Below are 15,460 nucleotides of genomic sequence, written 5' to 3' on the forward strand. Positions count from 1 at the left end.
CTCCACAAGAAGCACAACACACAGGAACTGAACACAGCGCTTATCGCCTTACTTATGGTAACTTGTGGTCTATTAATCTTCAGGCAGATACAACAAAGTCAGAAGTTCTGCTTTGAAAAGTAGGGAAAAAACGTGGCTAGCTTATCTTGCCACAGAAGTCTAACAGTTGAATAAATCAATTCCAGCTGTAGCAGGCAGACTAAGGTCAAAGGCGTCAGAACCTTCCAGAAATACCTGCGGAGAGTCCGCCGCTAAAAAGAGTTATTTTTCTGCCAGTCCGCGGAGCCTGACGTGAACAGAAACTGAAAAGAGAGGCAGCCTTGTGGTCTTTTAGCCAACATGGCGTTCACGCGCGGAGAATGAACAATAGCATGCAAGAGCGGGGCAGCCGTCTCCAGGGACTGCTGGCAGGGGGCCACAGAAATGCATGATGGGAAGGTGAAAAATGCCCACGGTGGCCTGGGCACAATTTTCGGGAGAGAGATCAGGGTCTGAACAATCAAGGCAATACTAATGAGGATCTGGCGATGAGGAGCTCGATCATTAAGATGGAGCAGGAGAGGATCCCACTCTCCTGGAAGAGCGTCCCCGTCAGGATCAAGTGCAACGTGAGCTATGCGGGACATTTACTGATGAATCACTCATACTGCGGTATAAACAGAACTCCCTGAAGCGCACGGCTCTCACACAGATCATTGCCGTGGGAGGTTCGGACGGCCCCCATTTTGTTTGTTCATTTTGTTCGTGACGCAGGCTTTATTAAGCTGGAAACAGCTGCCGGGGTCGCACTGTTTTTCATATTTCAGACACTGGCCTGCCCCCCCCTTCAGCGCCACGGCACCCTCCCCTCCATCGAATGGTGCCGATGTCCCCGAGCAGCTTGCAGCATAAAGAGAAGAAGGGATCAGTGATGATTCGGGCCCACCGGCACCGGTGGCTTTATATGAGAATCCTTCCAGTGCTGGGACTCCGCTGTGACAGACCCGGATCAGGCCCCGGGTGCTACTCCTGCCAGAACGGACCACAGCGAGGCGAGGATGTCATGGTGATGCCAGAGGCATTCGGGCGGAAACTGGTCCAAGCCAGAGGCTCTGAGATGCTTGCCTGTTCCATTTTGGTGAAAAAACCCACCTGAAACCCTTCTGCGGAAGTAAACCGGCAATTGACTGAAAGACCCAATCGTGGAGGTTATTGACATGCAGCAGGGCATTGTCGCGATACCTCCCAGCTAGCTGATAATGCGACGCTGCGCCTCTTTCAGGCCGAAAACGTCCGAGCTCTGGCTGCAGATTCCCTACCTTGGAGGCAGACAGCCGGAGCACTGCTGCCCATTACACAGGGACGGGGAAAATGAAGCACCCGCTCTGGGAACCTGGCTGAAACGCTGAGTCGAGCACGCAGCCATCTATCGGCACTGATGGGCTTCACTTGACGGGTTAATTAGTAAATGTCTGCTTTACTGTCCACAGACGGGGCATGATGACAGTTTGTTGTCTCTCCCGTCCCACATGGGTGTGGTTTTCTAGACCCTTTGGTTTGTTTTAGTCTTGAACCCCTTTAGGGTCAACACACCCTGGTGAAGGCGTGTCATACTACACCCCCTAGTGCCTTGGAGGAAACATTGCATTATGGATCATAATGCCAAAATGTCTCCAGATACTCTGATGGTGAGGACATACACCCCATATCTCACTTCCCAATCGAGTAAATCACAAACACAAGTTGCACATTCAGCACTGTGGTTCCTGTGCTACTTAAATACAGTAAGTGGCAGATCTACGGACTATATGTTCGGGGGAGTGATATTCCCTTCTCTCTGTGTCTGTAATTAGGCTCCTCCATTTATCATGTTATTTGGGAAGCACAGATCAATACCTCCAGTGTTACTGTTATTGTCCTTATCACTTGACACACTGGACCACACGTGTCTCATGAAGCATGCATCTGCCTCCAACATGCATGGTAACAGGAAGTCAGGTGGGCTGTCTGTTCTTCTCTTATCGCTTTGTGATAACTGCAGAAAGCCCCCCCCTCCCCCAACTGCAGTTTGATGATAAAATATTATGCCACAACAGGTGGTCGCTGTAATGCAAGCAAACACAGTCACTTAGAGTGTTTTCTTCTTCTTAATGTGCTGCTGCTAAGACTAAGCGCAGGGGGACCACAGCATGTCGGGATAGGTCAGGATACAGAGCCAGGCTGGCTGTGCTCAGAGGAGGAGGCAGCGATGAGGTAAAGAGGGGGAAGAAGAAATAAGGAGGGCAAGGGGCAGGGAAGGAAGCCAGGGGGGCAAGGGGAATGGGGAGGTGAAGAGGAGGGGGTGAGGCAGGAGAAGCAGGGAGATGAAGGGGGAGAGGAGGTAGGGAAGCAGGGAGGTGAAGAAGGGGAGAGGAGGGCAGGGGAAGCAGGGAGGTGAAGAGGGGGGAAAGGAGGGCAGCGAGGTGAAGAGGGGGGAGAAGATTCAGGGAAGCAGGGAGGTGAAGATGCAGGAGAGGAGGCTAGGGGAAGCAGGGAGGTGAAGCGGGGGGAGAGGAGGCCAGGGGAAGCAGGGAGGTGAAGAGGGGGAGAGGAGGCAGGGGAAACAGGGAGGTGAAAATGCAGGAGAGGAGGTAAGGAAGGCATGGGAAATGGGGAGGTGAAGACGAGGGTAAGAGGTAGTAGAAATGGGGAGGTGATGAGGGAGGAGAGGGAACAGGAGAGGCAGGGGAAATGGGGAGGTGAAGCTTGCACAGACTGTAAAGGAGGGAGCTGATTGAGTGGGACTGTGTGCTTCTCCTGTGTTACATCTTCCCAGCATGCTTTGATGGGAAGCCAGTATGATACTGAAAACCTGGGACAAGCACTATGTTAATTAGGGAACATGATGACGACTCGGACCCAAACCGCACTCTGGCCAGCAGCATCTGATGGGGCTCTTTCAGAAATAAAGGCAGAGGGAGTCTGACGCTAAGTGGCTCTGATGCATAGTGGTGGGAGGTGGACCGGGCTGATGTTCCAGATCTTTCTCGGTGTCATTGTCCCGGGACGCCTGCTTGGAGCAGACGCCGTCCCTGAGGAGCCTGAGCTGGCAGCCTCTGATTATCTCCAGCCTGGATAAACGCTTGTTATCCTTCTCCACTCAGCTGTCTGGGAATTTAAAAGATTATTTATCAGCGTCTGATTGGATGCATTTCTGAGCGCCTCCATTGTAAGAATGCTGCATTGTTCCCACCCACATTATTTGCAGTTTCTTCTGAAGCCTGGTTCCTGTGCACCAACATTTTGAACTGGTGGGGGGTGGGGGCTCTCCAAACACACAGCTGGTGACCCATGGGGGTGTGGGGGGGTTTCCACACAGGTGTGTCATTAATGCTGTTTCTTTAGACCGGCATTAGGAAATAGGAGCATAGCACCACTGGGATTGTCAAGAGTATAATACTCAGGTATTACAGCACGTTGCCGCACCCACCGCACAAGAAAGCACCTCAGGGATGAGAGCCAGAGTGTAGCCATGCAGCAGGTGACACCTCAGCACCACAGTAGGGTTTTTCTGGTGGCTGGAGTACCAATCCTGCTACCAACACCCAAATTTTCCCTGTAAGTTGGAGGACCTCCTTACAGGGCTGGATGTAGATAAAAGTCATACCCAGGACGAAGCGATTACAGGTTAAGGGCCTTGCTCAAGGGCCCAACGCAGTAGGATCACTCCTGGCATTCATGGGATTCAAACCAGCGACTTTCCAACTGGTGGCATAGATCCCTAGCCTCAGAGCCACTACTCCACCCGAAGTGTATATAATACTCTAGAGATTATTTAGAGTATAACACAACTAGGGTTATCAAGAATATTATACTCTTACATTATTTAGAGTAAAGCACCTCTGAGATTATCGAGACTATAATACTTGTGAAATTATTTAGAATGTAACGCCAGTCATTTTTACTTTACTACTGCATTTTTTAGAGTATAATGCCACCGGGGTTATCTAGAGTATTATATACAAGAGATTATTTAGATTTTAGATTTTATTTAGATTTTAACGGCAGACCGTTAAAAATGGGGTTCGCTTCACAGCTTTGTCTTCTTTTGATCTTAAATGGTCAAATTATTAACCAATAGCACATTTGCATATACAGAATCACACTTCCCTACACTGGAGAAGATATTCCTGTGTTCGTATTGGTATGATTAGTGTATGTTTTCTTTTTTTATTAGATTATTGAGAATATTATACTTTTACATTATTTAAAGTGCCACTGGGATTTTCGAGAGTATAATACTCAAGAGATTATTTAGATTATAACACCACCGAGATTATCGAGAATATTATACTTTTACATTATTTAAAATGCCCCTGGGATTTTCGAGAGTATAGTACTCAAGAGATTATTTAGAATATAACGTCACTGGGATTATCAAAAGTACTATACTCTTACATTATTTGGAGTATAATATCAGTAGGATTATCAGAAGTACTATACTCTTACATTATTTGGAGTATAATGTCAGTAGGATTATCAGGAGTATTATACTCTGAGATTATTTAAAGTATAACTCCACTGGGATTATTAAAGCCAGAGGCCAGCACCAATGCCAGCTAACAGCAGCCTCTCCGTTCTCAGCCTATTGAACAGATGGTCCGGTTGTCATTTTGTTGTTCTGGAGTGCCTACACCGCCCCCACACATGCACGGGCCAAGGCCGCTGGGGCCAGTAAAGCGCCAGGCAGGGTCCTCGCAGAGCCAATGTCAGCAACAGAACCCATCGTGTTCCTGGGACAGAGGACAGTAGAGCACCAGGATGTTCTGGGTAGTTGGGGCAAAAATGAGATCGGCAGGCACCACGCTCATCTGGATCGATTTAGACACCAAGCCACTCTATTGTTCTGCAATTACATGGGGGGGGGGCAGCAGGAACACTTCTGGAGGTTCTGGAAGCTTCTGCATCATTATTGTAATGGACGTTATGTTGTTCACATGCTCTGTAACGCCTTGCAGGTGACGTGTGAGCTGAGGGCTGGTCTACATGCCAAGCGTCCAGGACATCCACAGTGTGCATTTGTACACAATCAGCCGTCCCTGGCAGAGAAGTCAAGACCCGAAGTTCTCATCTGTTGGAGGTGCCAGGTCTCCTCCAGCTGTCCCTCAGACTGCACTAACAGCCAGCAGCATCGACATTATCTAGGCAATCGGTCAGGTTTCTATGTAGCTGGTGAGCTGATGCCTAAATCTGACCAAATAAGATCCATCAAAGAGTAAATTCAGGTTCCTGTGAAGGCAGTAACCCTTCAGCACCCTCCAGCCACATTTGGGCTATTTTCCTTGCTCATTGGAGCTTTACTTGCACAAAAATGTTCTGAGGGCAGATTGAAAAATGATTGGTTCAGAGAGATAACCAATCAGACTGTACAGGAGGTTGAGTCCAAGCAAGTAGAGGAGGCAGGACCATCCAATCAGATGTCTTGGTTTCTCCTCCCCTAGTTGCTTAGACCCACCTCCTCTACAATCTGATTGGCTATCTCTCTGAACCAATCATTTTTCATTCTGGCCTCAGAACATTTTTGTGTAAGTAAAACTCCCATGAGCCTATTCCTTCATTATCACACCACCTACTGGCCAAGTTAGACACTGCTGAGGACAGGTCATCCCATCATCCGTTCTTGATCCATCATTAATATTCATGTAGGACGTATCTCTCTGCTCACGTAAAGAGCCGAGTGCTCAGCCAATCAGCTGCCAGCTGTCCTAATTCCCTATGATAAATACATTTGCTCCAGTTACTATTATTAATTTATTAGTACATTACGGATATTAAAAGGAAAACAGTCATTAAACAGTCCCTCACCGCGAACGAAGCAGTCATTGGATTCCCACCATCGGATGCTGAGCTCGCCATGAAGGTCACGTACGAAATAGGTGACCGCATGTGCAAAGGAATTACTTTCTTTCTACATTTTCTTTTCACAGTCACATTTCAGTGATCATTTTTATTTCTTTTCTGAATTCAAGAACCATGGACTCAGTTTTATATAAAAGAAAATACGTCCTTTTGGTTCCAGTTAGTTAAGTTTCAGTAAAATAACTCTCAATTCGACATTAGCAGGAAATAAAATCAGTCATAGATATTAAAGGAAGAGTGTAACCTTTCCATAATCTGCACAGTCTATGTTTACTCTGGTCATCTGTGCGCTTTACCGTGCCTCAGTCAGTGGTGGGAAAAGTTCTCAATTTTCATGAAAGTACAGATACCAAGCCAAAATGTCACTTAAGCAAAAGCCATCCAATAAAGTACTATGCAAGTAAAATGAATACCTACCTAGTTTTAAAAACTTAAGTTTCAGAAGTAAAGGGATTACACATTTAAATCTATTTATTTTACAAAAAGCAACCGATTCACTCAAGACAGGTTTGAATACAGCACTGTGAGTTTGAATACAGCACGGTGAGTTTGAATACAGCACTGTGAGTTTGAATACAGCACTGTGAGTTTGAATACAGCACTGTGAGTTTGAATACAGCACGGTGAGTCGCAGTGCGGCACAATAGAAAAGTTGCCGTAAATTTGAACATTTGCAAGTTCTCGCAAATATTGCAGCGTTTGTTAGATTTCGCCTTAATTCCTGCCAACACCTGTGGTCTGGGAGCAGGTTATCCAGGGGAAGCTGTGTTTCATTACCAACCACTGGAGTGTCCAGCAGGCAGGAGGGACAGGAAATAATGTCAGGGAGCTGAGGGGGAGCACGAGGAGTGGGGGGGGGTAACACTGGGGTGTGTGAGAACAAAAGCTCAGTGTTAGCGCTGAGAGGGCAGGCCACGACTCGGGGTGGGCAGCAGGAGCCAGGAGGGAGCAGCATCAGCATCAGTGCGGTGACCATGGTAACTGTTACCGGCCACTGGCGGGAGGGAGGGAGGAGCCCAGACTGCACTGCACCTGGCCCACCGCCCCCAACCGGCCACTGCCGCTAGCCATCAGGACACCCCCGGCACCACGGCCTGTGCGAGATCGGTCACGACATGCCAGGCGGTGGCTGCTGGAATGTCAGCAGGAGCCCATATCATGCCGGGGTGGGGGGGGGGGGGGGGACAACAAGACACGCAAAAAAGACTCCTGGCAAACGAGGAGTCCACACCTGCTCCCATTTTATGAGAGACCTTCCCACCTCACCGTCGGGGAAGGAGAGCCAAGCTGTCGGGAAGCTATGGAAACTCTCCCAGACTCCAGAATGAGTTGGCTGACATTTATGTAGGAGGCATAAATGAGGAGGCATTGTAATATGTAGCACAAGTGCTGGCCACCCCTGCTATCACACCACCTTCTATCACACCTCCTGCTGCCACACCCCCTGCTATCACACCCCCTGCTATCACACCCCCTGCTGTCACACCCCCTGCTATCACGCCCCCTGCTGCTACACCCCCTGCTATCACGCCCCCTGCTATAACACCTCTGCTATCACGCCCCCTGCTATCACACCCCCTGCTATCACGCTCCCTGCTATCATGCCCCCTGCTGCCACACCCCCTGCTATCACACCCCCTGCTATCACACCCTCTGCTATCACGCCCCCTGCTATCACGCCCCCTGCTATCACGCCCCCTGCTATCACACCCCCTGCTATCACACCCTCTGCTATCACGCCCCCTGCTATCACACCCCCTGCTGTCACACCCCCTGCTATCACGCCCCCTGCTGCTACACCCCCTGCTATCACGCCCCCTGCTATAACACCTCTGCTATCACGCCCCCTGCTATCACACCCCCTGCTGCCACACCCCCTGCTATCATGCCCCCGTGCTGCCACACCCCCTGCTATCACACCCCCTGCTATCACGCTCCCTGCTATCATGCCCCCTGCTGCCACGCCCCCTGCTATCATGCCCCCTGCTGCCACACCCCCCTGCTATCACACCCCCTGCTATCACACCCTCTGCTATCACGCCCCCTGCTATCACGCCCCCTGCTATCACACCCCCTGCTATCACGCCCCCTGCTATCACGCCCCCTGCTATCACACCCTCTGCTATCACACCCCCTGCTATCACACCCCCTTGCTGCCACACGCCCTGCTGCCACGCCCCCTGCTGCCTCGCCCCCTGATGCCACGCCCCCTGCTGCCACTCCCCTACTACCACACCCCCTGCTGCCACACCCCCTGCTGCCACGCCCCCTGCTGCCTCGCCCCCTGATGCCACGCCCCCTGCTGCCACTCCCCTACTACCACACCCCCTGCTGCCACACCCCCTGCTACCACACCCCCTGCTACCACACCCCCTACTACCACACCCCCTGCTGCCACACCCCCTGCTGCCACACACCCTGCTGCCCAGCCGCAGCCTATCATACTCCACCACCCTTCTTCCCCACCCTATTCTGCCATGCCCCACCCCATAAAACCCCAACCCCGCCCCACCCCATCAAACCCCCATGCCTCATGCCCACCAGAAGCTGAATCTCACTTATTCCTCAATCCCTAGCCGTGGTGCCATTCGGGTTCCTGCCTGCCCCACAACAGGGATGGACACCCTCCAATCCCTGACTAGGAATTAGCTGGGGGGAGGGTTTCCTGCCCAGAAGCATTCTGGGAAATAGCTCACCCTCCCCAGCAGGGCTGCCCGTGTGCTGCCCGGCTCTAAGGTGGCTGGGACAGGCTGTGGCTGTTAATTGAAGTGGCAGATGCCCAGAGCTCTGACAGTAGGGGGGGGGGCTCCCATTGTGTAGTAAAATTCCGTGTGACCCTCCCCCAACATGAAGCTGTTCTAAATCTGAGTATCACATATAAAATGACATGGCAGGTCCACAAACCACCTTTACACTTCATGCTCTTACTGATGCTTTAACCGGGACGCCACCTTGTGTCCTTTTAAATAATGGATCGATTCTGGATCCCGATGGCCAGAGTAACACTCAACCTTTAGAAGGTCTCCAAACCGAGCTGCAAACTTTCATTGTTAACGTTAATCTTTGGTGACATCAGCTGCCATTGTTTATTTTGCAACATAATGAATTTTAACCAGGCGCAAATCCACAGAGGAGACAAACATTGCAGTACATCCATATCACTCATAACACTTGATGATAATAATGGATGATAAATTGAAAAAGCAGTATGTATCTACAGATGGGAATGTAAAATCCTACCCCATGTGGTGTATTTTTAAGCTTATTTTTAAGAGGGAAATCTCCAACTCAAAGTCCATATTCACTTGGTCTGATCTCCAAAGCTCTCTCGCGCGCATACAGACGTACACAATGGCCACTTCCCCCCGAGGGCGCCATGTCCCCCCCCCCCCCCCCCCGTCCTGCATTATGCATTGAGAGCGAGCGGCTCATCCTGCGCGACACGACGCCGGTGACTCTTCGATAAGGAAGGTGACCGTTCCCCGACGGCGGTCCCCACACGCCGGCCCGCCAGGCGGACAGGGCGGGTCACGGATGAGCAGGCAGGCGCCGGTGTGACCTTCACCGTTATCTGCCGGGGCTGCGGTCCCCAGTTCCCAACCCCCGACCAGGAGAGAAAATGTACTTTCTGAAACTTTTAGAAATGAAAAGTGAGAAAAAGCACTTTGTAAAGGCTGTATAAATTCAGCTCCAAAGAACACGGGGCTAAAACCTCACAGCACAATGCAGAAGTAAAATCTGCTCCTCAGTGCAGAGTCCCATCCTGGAAATGCAGCGATATGACACCTTAGATGTTCACACACACTGTCACATTCTGCACTCTGGATGCTGTGGGCTGCATACTTCTGTTATGCATTGCCAACCTAGAGGGGGCGCTGTGTGGCTCAGCAGGTTAGTGCTCTGTGCCTGTGATGGGATGGCTGCCGGTTCGATATGTTCCCATCGTCATGCTCCAGGGACGCTGGACAAATGGCTGACCCTGTACTCAGACCCCAAGCTGGGGGAACCGAATCCAAGGGAAACCCAAATGCCCCCTGGGAATGAGGTCACCTGTGTGCCTGCCTGCCATGAGCCTGGCTGGTTTTACAGACCATAACTCACTATACTAAAGCAGTGGGCACTGGGACCCTCTGTTGTTAGGCTCCCCTGGGCTGAAGTACGTTTAGTGTGTTCAGCTCAGGTTCACACGCATTACCGGCTGCCCATTAAGTCCAGGCTCCTCCCCAAGCCCCACCTTCTGATGGCCTCGTACAGTCATATAAAACCTGATGCAGATTAGGCCCACTGCTAACGAGAGAAATTTGCCCCGTGCACCAAGGCTCGAAGCAGTACTGTGCTTATCATATTTACACGCTGTACCTCGACCACCAAGAATGCACCGCTGAAAGGCAGCCAAAATCTTCAATACGGTGGTGGGGCTGGGGCATTCCCATTGGGGAAGGGACAGGAAGTACCACCCACCTGACTGTAAGCACCAATCCCCCCCAACAGCCTTTTCCGGTTGACACATCTTTGCGTTTACCTGGTTGTGTCTGCCTGAGTGTGTTTGGCCATGTCTGAGGCAGGAGTCAGAGCCATGTGTGCAGTCATGAAGGTTTGATCAGTGCCAAACAACCAGATTTCTCCTACGGGGGGGGGGGGCACACAGGAGGGCGCAGAGCACCTGAAAGCAGACCCCACCCCAGAGTGTTCTGTACTGAGAGGTGGAAAGATCAGGTCCAGAAAGTGCAAATCCAGACCAAGATTTTGCTTTAACCGACCACAGTACTCTGTGACTGTGACTCTTTATGCTCAACTGGTTGGTTGAAACAAAATCTTGGTCTGGACTTGTACTTTCTGGACTCGAACTGTCCACCTCTGCGGATCATCGTTAATGTGTGTGACCCTTGAGCCTCAGTTCAGACATGAGACAGCAGCCTGACAGAGAACCTCCTGGTGCTCAAGCTGGGCAGTGGGGGGGGGGGTGAATCGTTCTCCATCTGAGCTCCACTCAAACCTGGCAGATGCATAGATTGTCTTGCATGACATCGGCTGCATGACATCGGCTGCATGACATCGGCTGCATAACATCGGCTGCATGACATCGGCTGCATAACATCGGCTGCATGACATCGGCTGCATGACATCGGCTGCATGACATGTACATGTGCACAGATCCTAACAGCACAGCATGAGAGCAGCAGGACTGCAGGGATACACACAGACCCCTGACCTCGCTGCATGTCAGACAGGGTGGAATTTAGTGGGATTGCAGGATTGCAGCCTTGGCGAGGAATGTCATTTATGGTTAGGGCTTTTGGGGTAGTTTTTTTATTTATTATTATTTTATTTTTTTTACATGTTTTACATTTTATTTCACTTTTATCCAATGCGTACATTTTTTGAGAAAGCAGGGTTGACCTTCCGATCACAGGCAGCTACCCACCAGCTCGCTACGTCACCCTGCCAGTTCTCCCCTTCCGCCCTTCATGGGGGTGGGGATGGGGTGAGCGTCAGTCATCCACAGAGCCAGATAACCCCACAGCCAGGAGACAACGACCCAGGACCCCGAGACCCGGGTCACCTCTGGTCCAGTACCTCAGGCTGTTCTTTGCTGTGTCCTCGTGCTGAGCACCCGAACGGCACATGGTGCCTGTGCTGGATTCTCACATCTGTGAGCTAAACAGACAAGTCTGGCCTTTGTGTGTGTCTGTCTGCGTGTGTCTGTGCATGCACATATTTCTGTGTGTGTGTGTGTGTGTGTTTGTGTGTGTGTGTAAAAAGGAGACAATAAGGACCCACTGGTGTGTGTGTGGGCAGAGAGAGCCGGCGTCTCTCCACAGTGACTGCTGCTGTGACTCCGAGAGGCCCGGGTTCGAAAGCTGGAGTCTGAGGTAGGAGAGTATAGGGGTCCTGCTTTGCAGAGGGCGGGAGGCCTCGCTTTCAGGGGATGGGGGGCCTTACTTTCGAGGGCCCGTGTTCAACGCTGTGCTCGTGCTCTCGCTCTCTCGCCCGCCTTCGCATTGAGACGCGAGATCGATACCATTCCGAGGAATCGGCAGTGAGTCTGAATCAGCGAGGAGGGAGAAAAACAATAACGGGATTTAAAGAGCGACGTTTATAAACCTCTTCTCCCGGAGACGTCAACGAACGGGAGAGTGATGCAAAGCCGCTTAGCCTGGCCTCTGCATTCCCCTGCATACCCGACAAAGACAAAATTCCCTGCAGGAACGCCGTCCCCTGCCCTGTCCCTCCGCCCTCAGCCTTATCGGACGCTGTCAGAAGCCTCTCTTTTCCGATTTTTCATAACTGGAGTGAAGCAGCCAGTCGATGGCTTTTCTCTCAATGTCCGTCAGGGAGGATAAGGTCACGAAAACAGACCTGCCCTATCAGATCGAGGCGTCTGTGCAGCGTGCCAGACTGCACTAATCGACCGCCGACCTACGCTGCTAACGATGGAGAGGTGACCTCCTGTCCTCATTCTCCTCTCCCCCTGGCATAACGCTGAGGAGGCTTTGGCACATCAAACATCACCGAACTGGCCTTTAAAACCCATGGCACAGCTGACTCTCACACAGTATTGTGAGTGGAGCTCCTGATGGTGGGCAGCTGCCTGCCTACCAACCCAGCCTGACTACACATGTGCCATAACACCGTACACATCCGGCCCGCTGGTGGTGAGCTGCCGTTTCCATGACACCAGCATCCCAGAATGACACGGCAGTGAAAACCACACAGTGGTGTTCCTCCTGGTGCCCCCCCCCACCCCCCGATTGGCTGAGCTGATGGTAGACCAGCTTCATGTAGGCGTACGTGACACTGAGAGGAGTCAAAAAAACCACACAGGACATTTACCACTTAATGCAGCTTTTTCGCTAGAAACTGCTATCTGCCTCAAAGGTACATCAGCAGGGTCCTCCTGGAGGTCTGAACTGTGAACCTTTGTGCTGGGTATTCACAGGGTTGCAGGTATTGGGTTAGGCTGTGACACTGACATCGCAGCCCCGGGCTTCAGCACCCGGAAGGTCATTCATGACAAAAATGGAAAAGTTCGTCCCTGATTTTACTTTAAAGACAAAAAAAAAACAATCATTAGGGTGAAAGTATAAAAAAATCTGTGTTATCTACTTCTGGAGGACAGCGGGTGAGAACGCCCATCGCAGATAATGACAGCGTTGTGACACAACGTCATTCTGATGACAGTGGTAAACACAAACACGATGAGAGCAACTTTCCCTCGGCTGAAATCAAACTCTTATGTAAGTGGGGACTGGGGAGGCTGGAGGGGGGGGGGGGGGGGGGGGGGGGGGGTGGGTCGCTTTGTTTCCTGCTCCTGAAGGTCCAGTTTGACTGAAGGAATATTCTGGAGAGGATCTCTTCACCTCAGAGGAAAATGACCGAACAGTGATGGACATCCAGGGTGCCTGACCCCCCACGCTGATTCTGAATGGGTCGTTTCCTCCTTCCTTACAGGAATCTCCATGTTAAGCAACATGCCCTGTTCTGCTCCACCATGACAAGTGGTAACAACCCAATCTGGCCGAGTCTATGACAAGAACCCGGGTCAGCGCCAGGGACACAAGGCGAGTTGGACCAGCCTCGGCACACACACACACACACACACACACACACACACACACACACACACACACACACACACACACAAAGGTTTGTATTCACGTCTTTGTGGGGACTTTCCATTTCTAGCGACAACCCTAACCCCCACCCAGCCATAACCTTAACCATAAGTAACCAAACAAAATACGAACATTTTGGCATTTTTAGTTTTTTCATTGCATTCACAGATTTTCATAGTGATCTGAAAAATGGCCCCCACACCATCAGAAGAGGTTTTTATTACACTATGGGGGATATGTGGTTCCCACAATGTAATATAAACATACCCACCCCCCCACCACAACCACTAGTCAGCTGTACTGCCTGAAGAATAAGTTTCCCAAACCTCACACAGCTGTGAGCACAATCTGTATTAATACCACATGATGAACGACCTTTGATACGAGGGCCTGGGGGAGGGGTCATAGTGGGAGGGGTTCCAGTGTTTCTGCTACGATAAACATACTGAGCCGAACCCGACCAGACCGGACCGCAGCTGGGGGCAGCAGTGCGGCCGATCTCATCACCCCCCATGCTGGCATCCCGCTAGGCGGCTGGGTGCTCCGGCCGGAATGTCGTGGAAGGTCGGGAATCACGCTTAACACTAAATGGCAGTGTCACATGGGGTCTGCGTCATCATCTCCAGGTACGAACAAGATGACCTTCAGCCCTGCCCGTTTATTCCCAGGATTCCTGCCTGTATTCCGCCGTATTTTCCTTTCTGTCGTCACTGGTCACTGCGCAGCCTATCCTACCCTTGGCTGATTCTCCTGCTTCTCAGCCGTTCTGCAGTCACCGTATAACAATCGCGTTTGCGATGGGGCCCTAGTGCTAACTCCGCCCCCACATGTTGGCTGATCACCGGGTAACGGACACCGCAGTCTGGTCCCTCCAACGCCGTAGCTGGTCAGGAACGTGACCACCGGTACATCCTGATGAAATAGGCTCTTCCTGTTCAGTATTCAGGGCCTCCCTCTCCCTACCAGTCGGAGTCTTGTCCCAAACGTACTTGGGTGGAGACCCCCGTCCCCAGGGACACCCGAAAGGACAGCAGCGACCTGACAGCCATACAGAGACGGGGTAAACTCTGATTAATTATATTAGCCATTAAATAAACAGAGAGCGAGAGCGTAATGAGAGGCAGATTGGCCGAGGTTTATTTAAAATATTCATGAACTGTGACGGACGGTTTTAATTATTGATAGACCTTTAATTAAGCAGTTTTATCAATGTCTTTTGTTAGTTCGTTATCCCCAGTCCAGAAGTCCTCCAGCGATCGTTTATCTCCAGGACCCGCAGATGGAGACTGATAGCCGGTGCTGGAGATTTTTCATTGGACGCAAGCTGATCTAGGCGTCCGTGCCCCTCACAGTCCCTCCCCCAAAACAGCTCTGGCTATGCCATCCCAGTCTTGTTATTGGCTGCACAGTAAAGCACACAAAGGTCCCATTGGCTGCACGTGTTAGTTTCCATAGCAATGCCATTGGCTGAGTGCATTAGAGACTGTGGCACTCCCATTGGCTGCACGCCTTAGTTTCCATAGCAATGCCATTGGCTGAGTGAATTAGAGACTGTAGCACTCCCATTGGCTGCATGCGTTAGCTGCGGTACAGGCCAAGTGAACGATGCAGACGGCATGGAGCTGCCAGGACGGAGAGGGTCCTAATCACAGCTACACCAGTAGCTTTGGCCACCCTCCATGACAGATATCAGCCTCTTACTTAGGAGATAGTCTCTCTTTTAGTTTCAGGTAATGCTCTCTTTCAGGTTCTTCGCTTGAGTGAGATCTGAGGACTTCACCGGTTTATCTCACCATCTACAGGTGGAAACACAGAAATTCCCCAACCTCCACACTGCTCGGTTAGCGTCATGCCTGGAGAGGCCACACCCACAAGCAGCCGATGGAGGCATGCTAATGGGGCTGGGATTCATATCATTCCGAGCGCAATTACAATGGGAGCTCGCCAAGGTCGGCCCTCCAATGGCT

At 51.2% G+C, this 15,460-nt stretch overlaps 1 protein-coding gene across 1 annotated transcript; it reads left to right on the forward strand.

Moving 5' to 3' along the window:
- Window positions 1-7,478: 7,478 nt before the first annotated feature.
- On the forward strand, window positions 7,479-8,165 carry LOC125727678 (uncharacterized). The gene has a single exon (XM_049004555.1). The coding sequence runs from the start codon at window positions 7,479-7,481 to the stop codon at window positions 8,163-8,165; it is 687 nt and encodes a 228-aa protein (XP_048860512.1).
- Window positions 8,166-15,460: the final 7,295 nt, after the last annotated feature.

This window comes from Brienomyrus brachyistius, unplaced genomic scaffold (assembly GCF_023856365.1).
Source record: "Brienomyrus brachyistius isolate T26 unplaced genomic scaffold, BBRACH_0.4 scaffold110, whole genome shotgun sequence".
Taxonomy (NCBI): Eukaryota; Metazoa; Chordata; class Actinopteri; order Osteoglossiformes; family Mormyridae; genus Brienomyrus; species Brienomyrus brachyistius.

Bases quoted from the DNA above. Each gene is read 5' to 3' on its own strand.
- LOC125727678 (XM_049004555.1), top strand. From the start codon at position 7,479: ATGCCCCCTGCTGCCACACCCCCTGCTATCACACCCCCTGCTATCACA.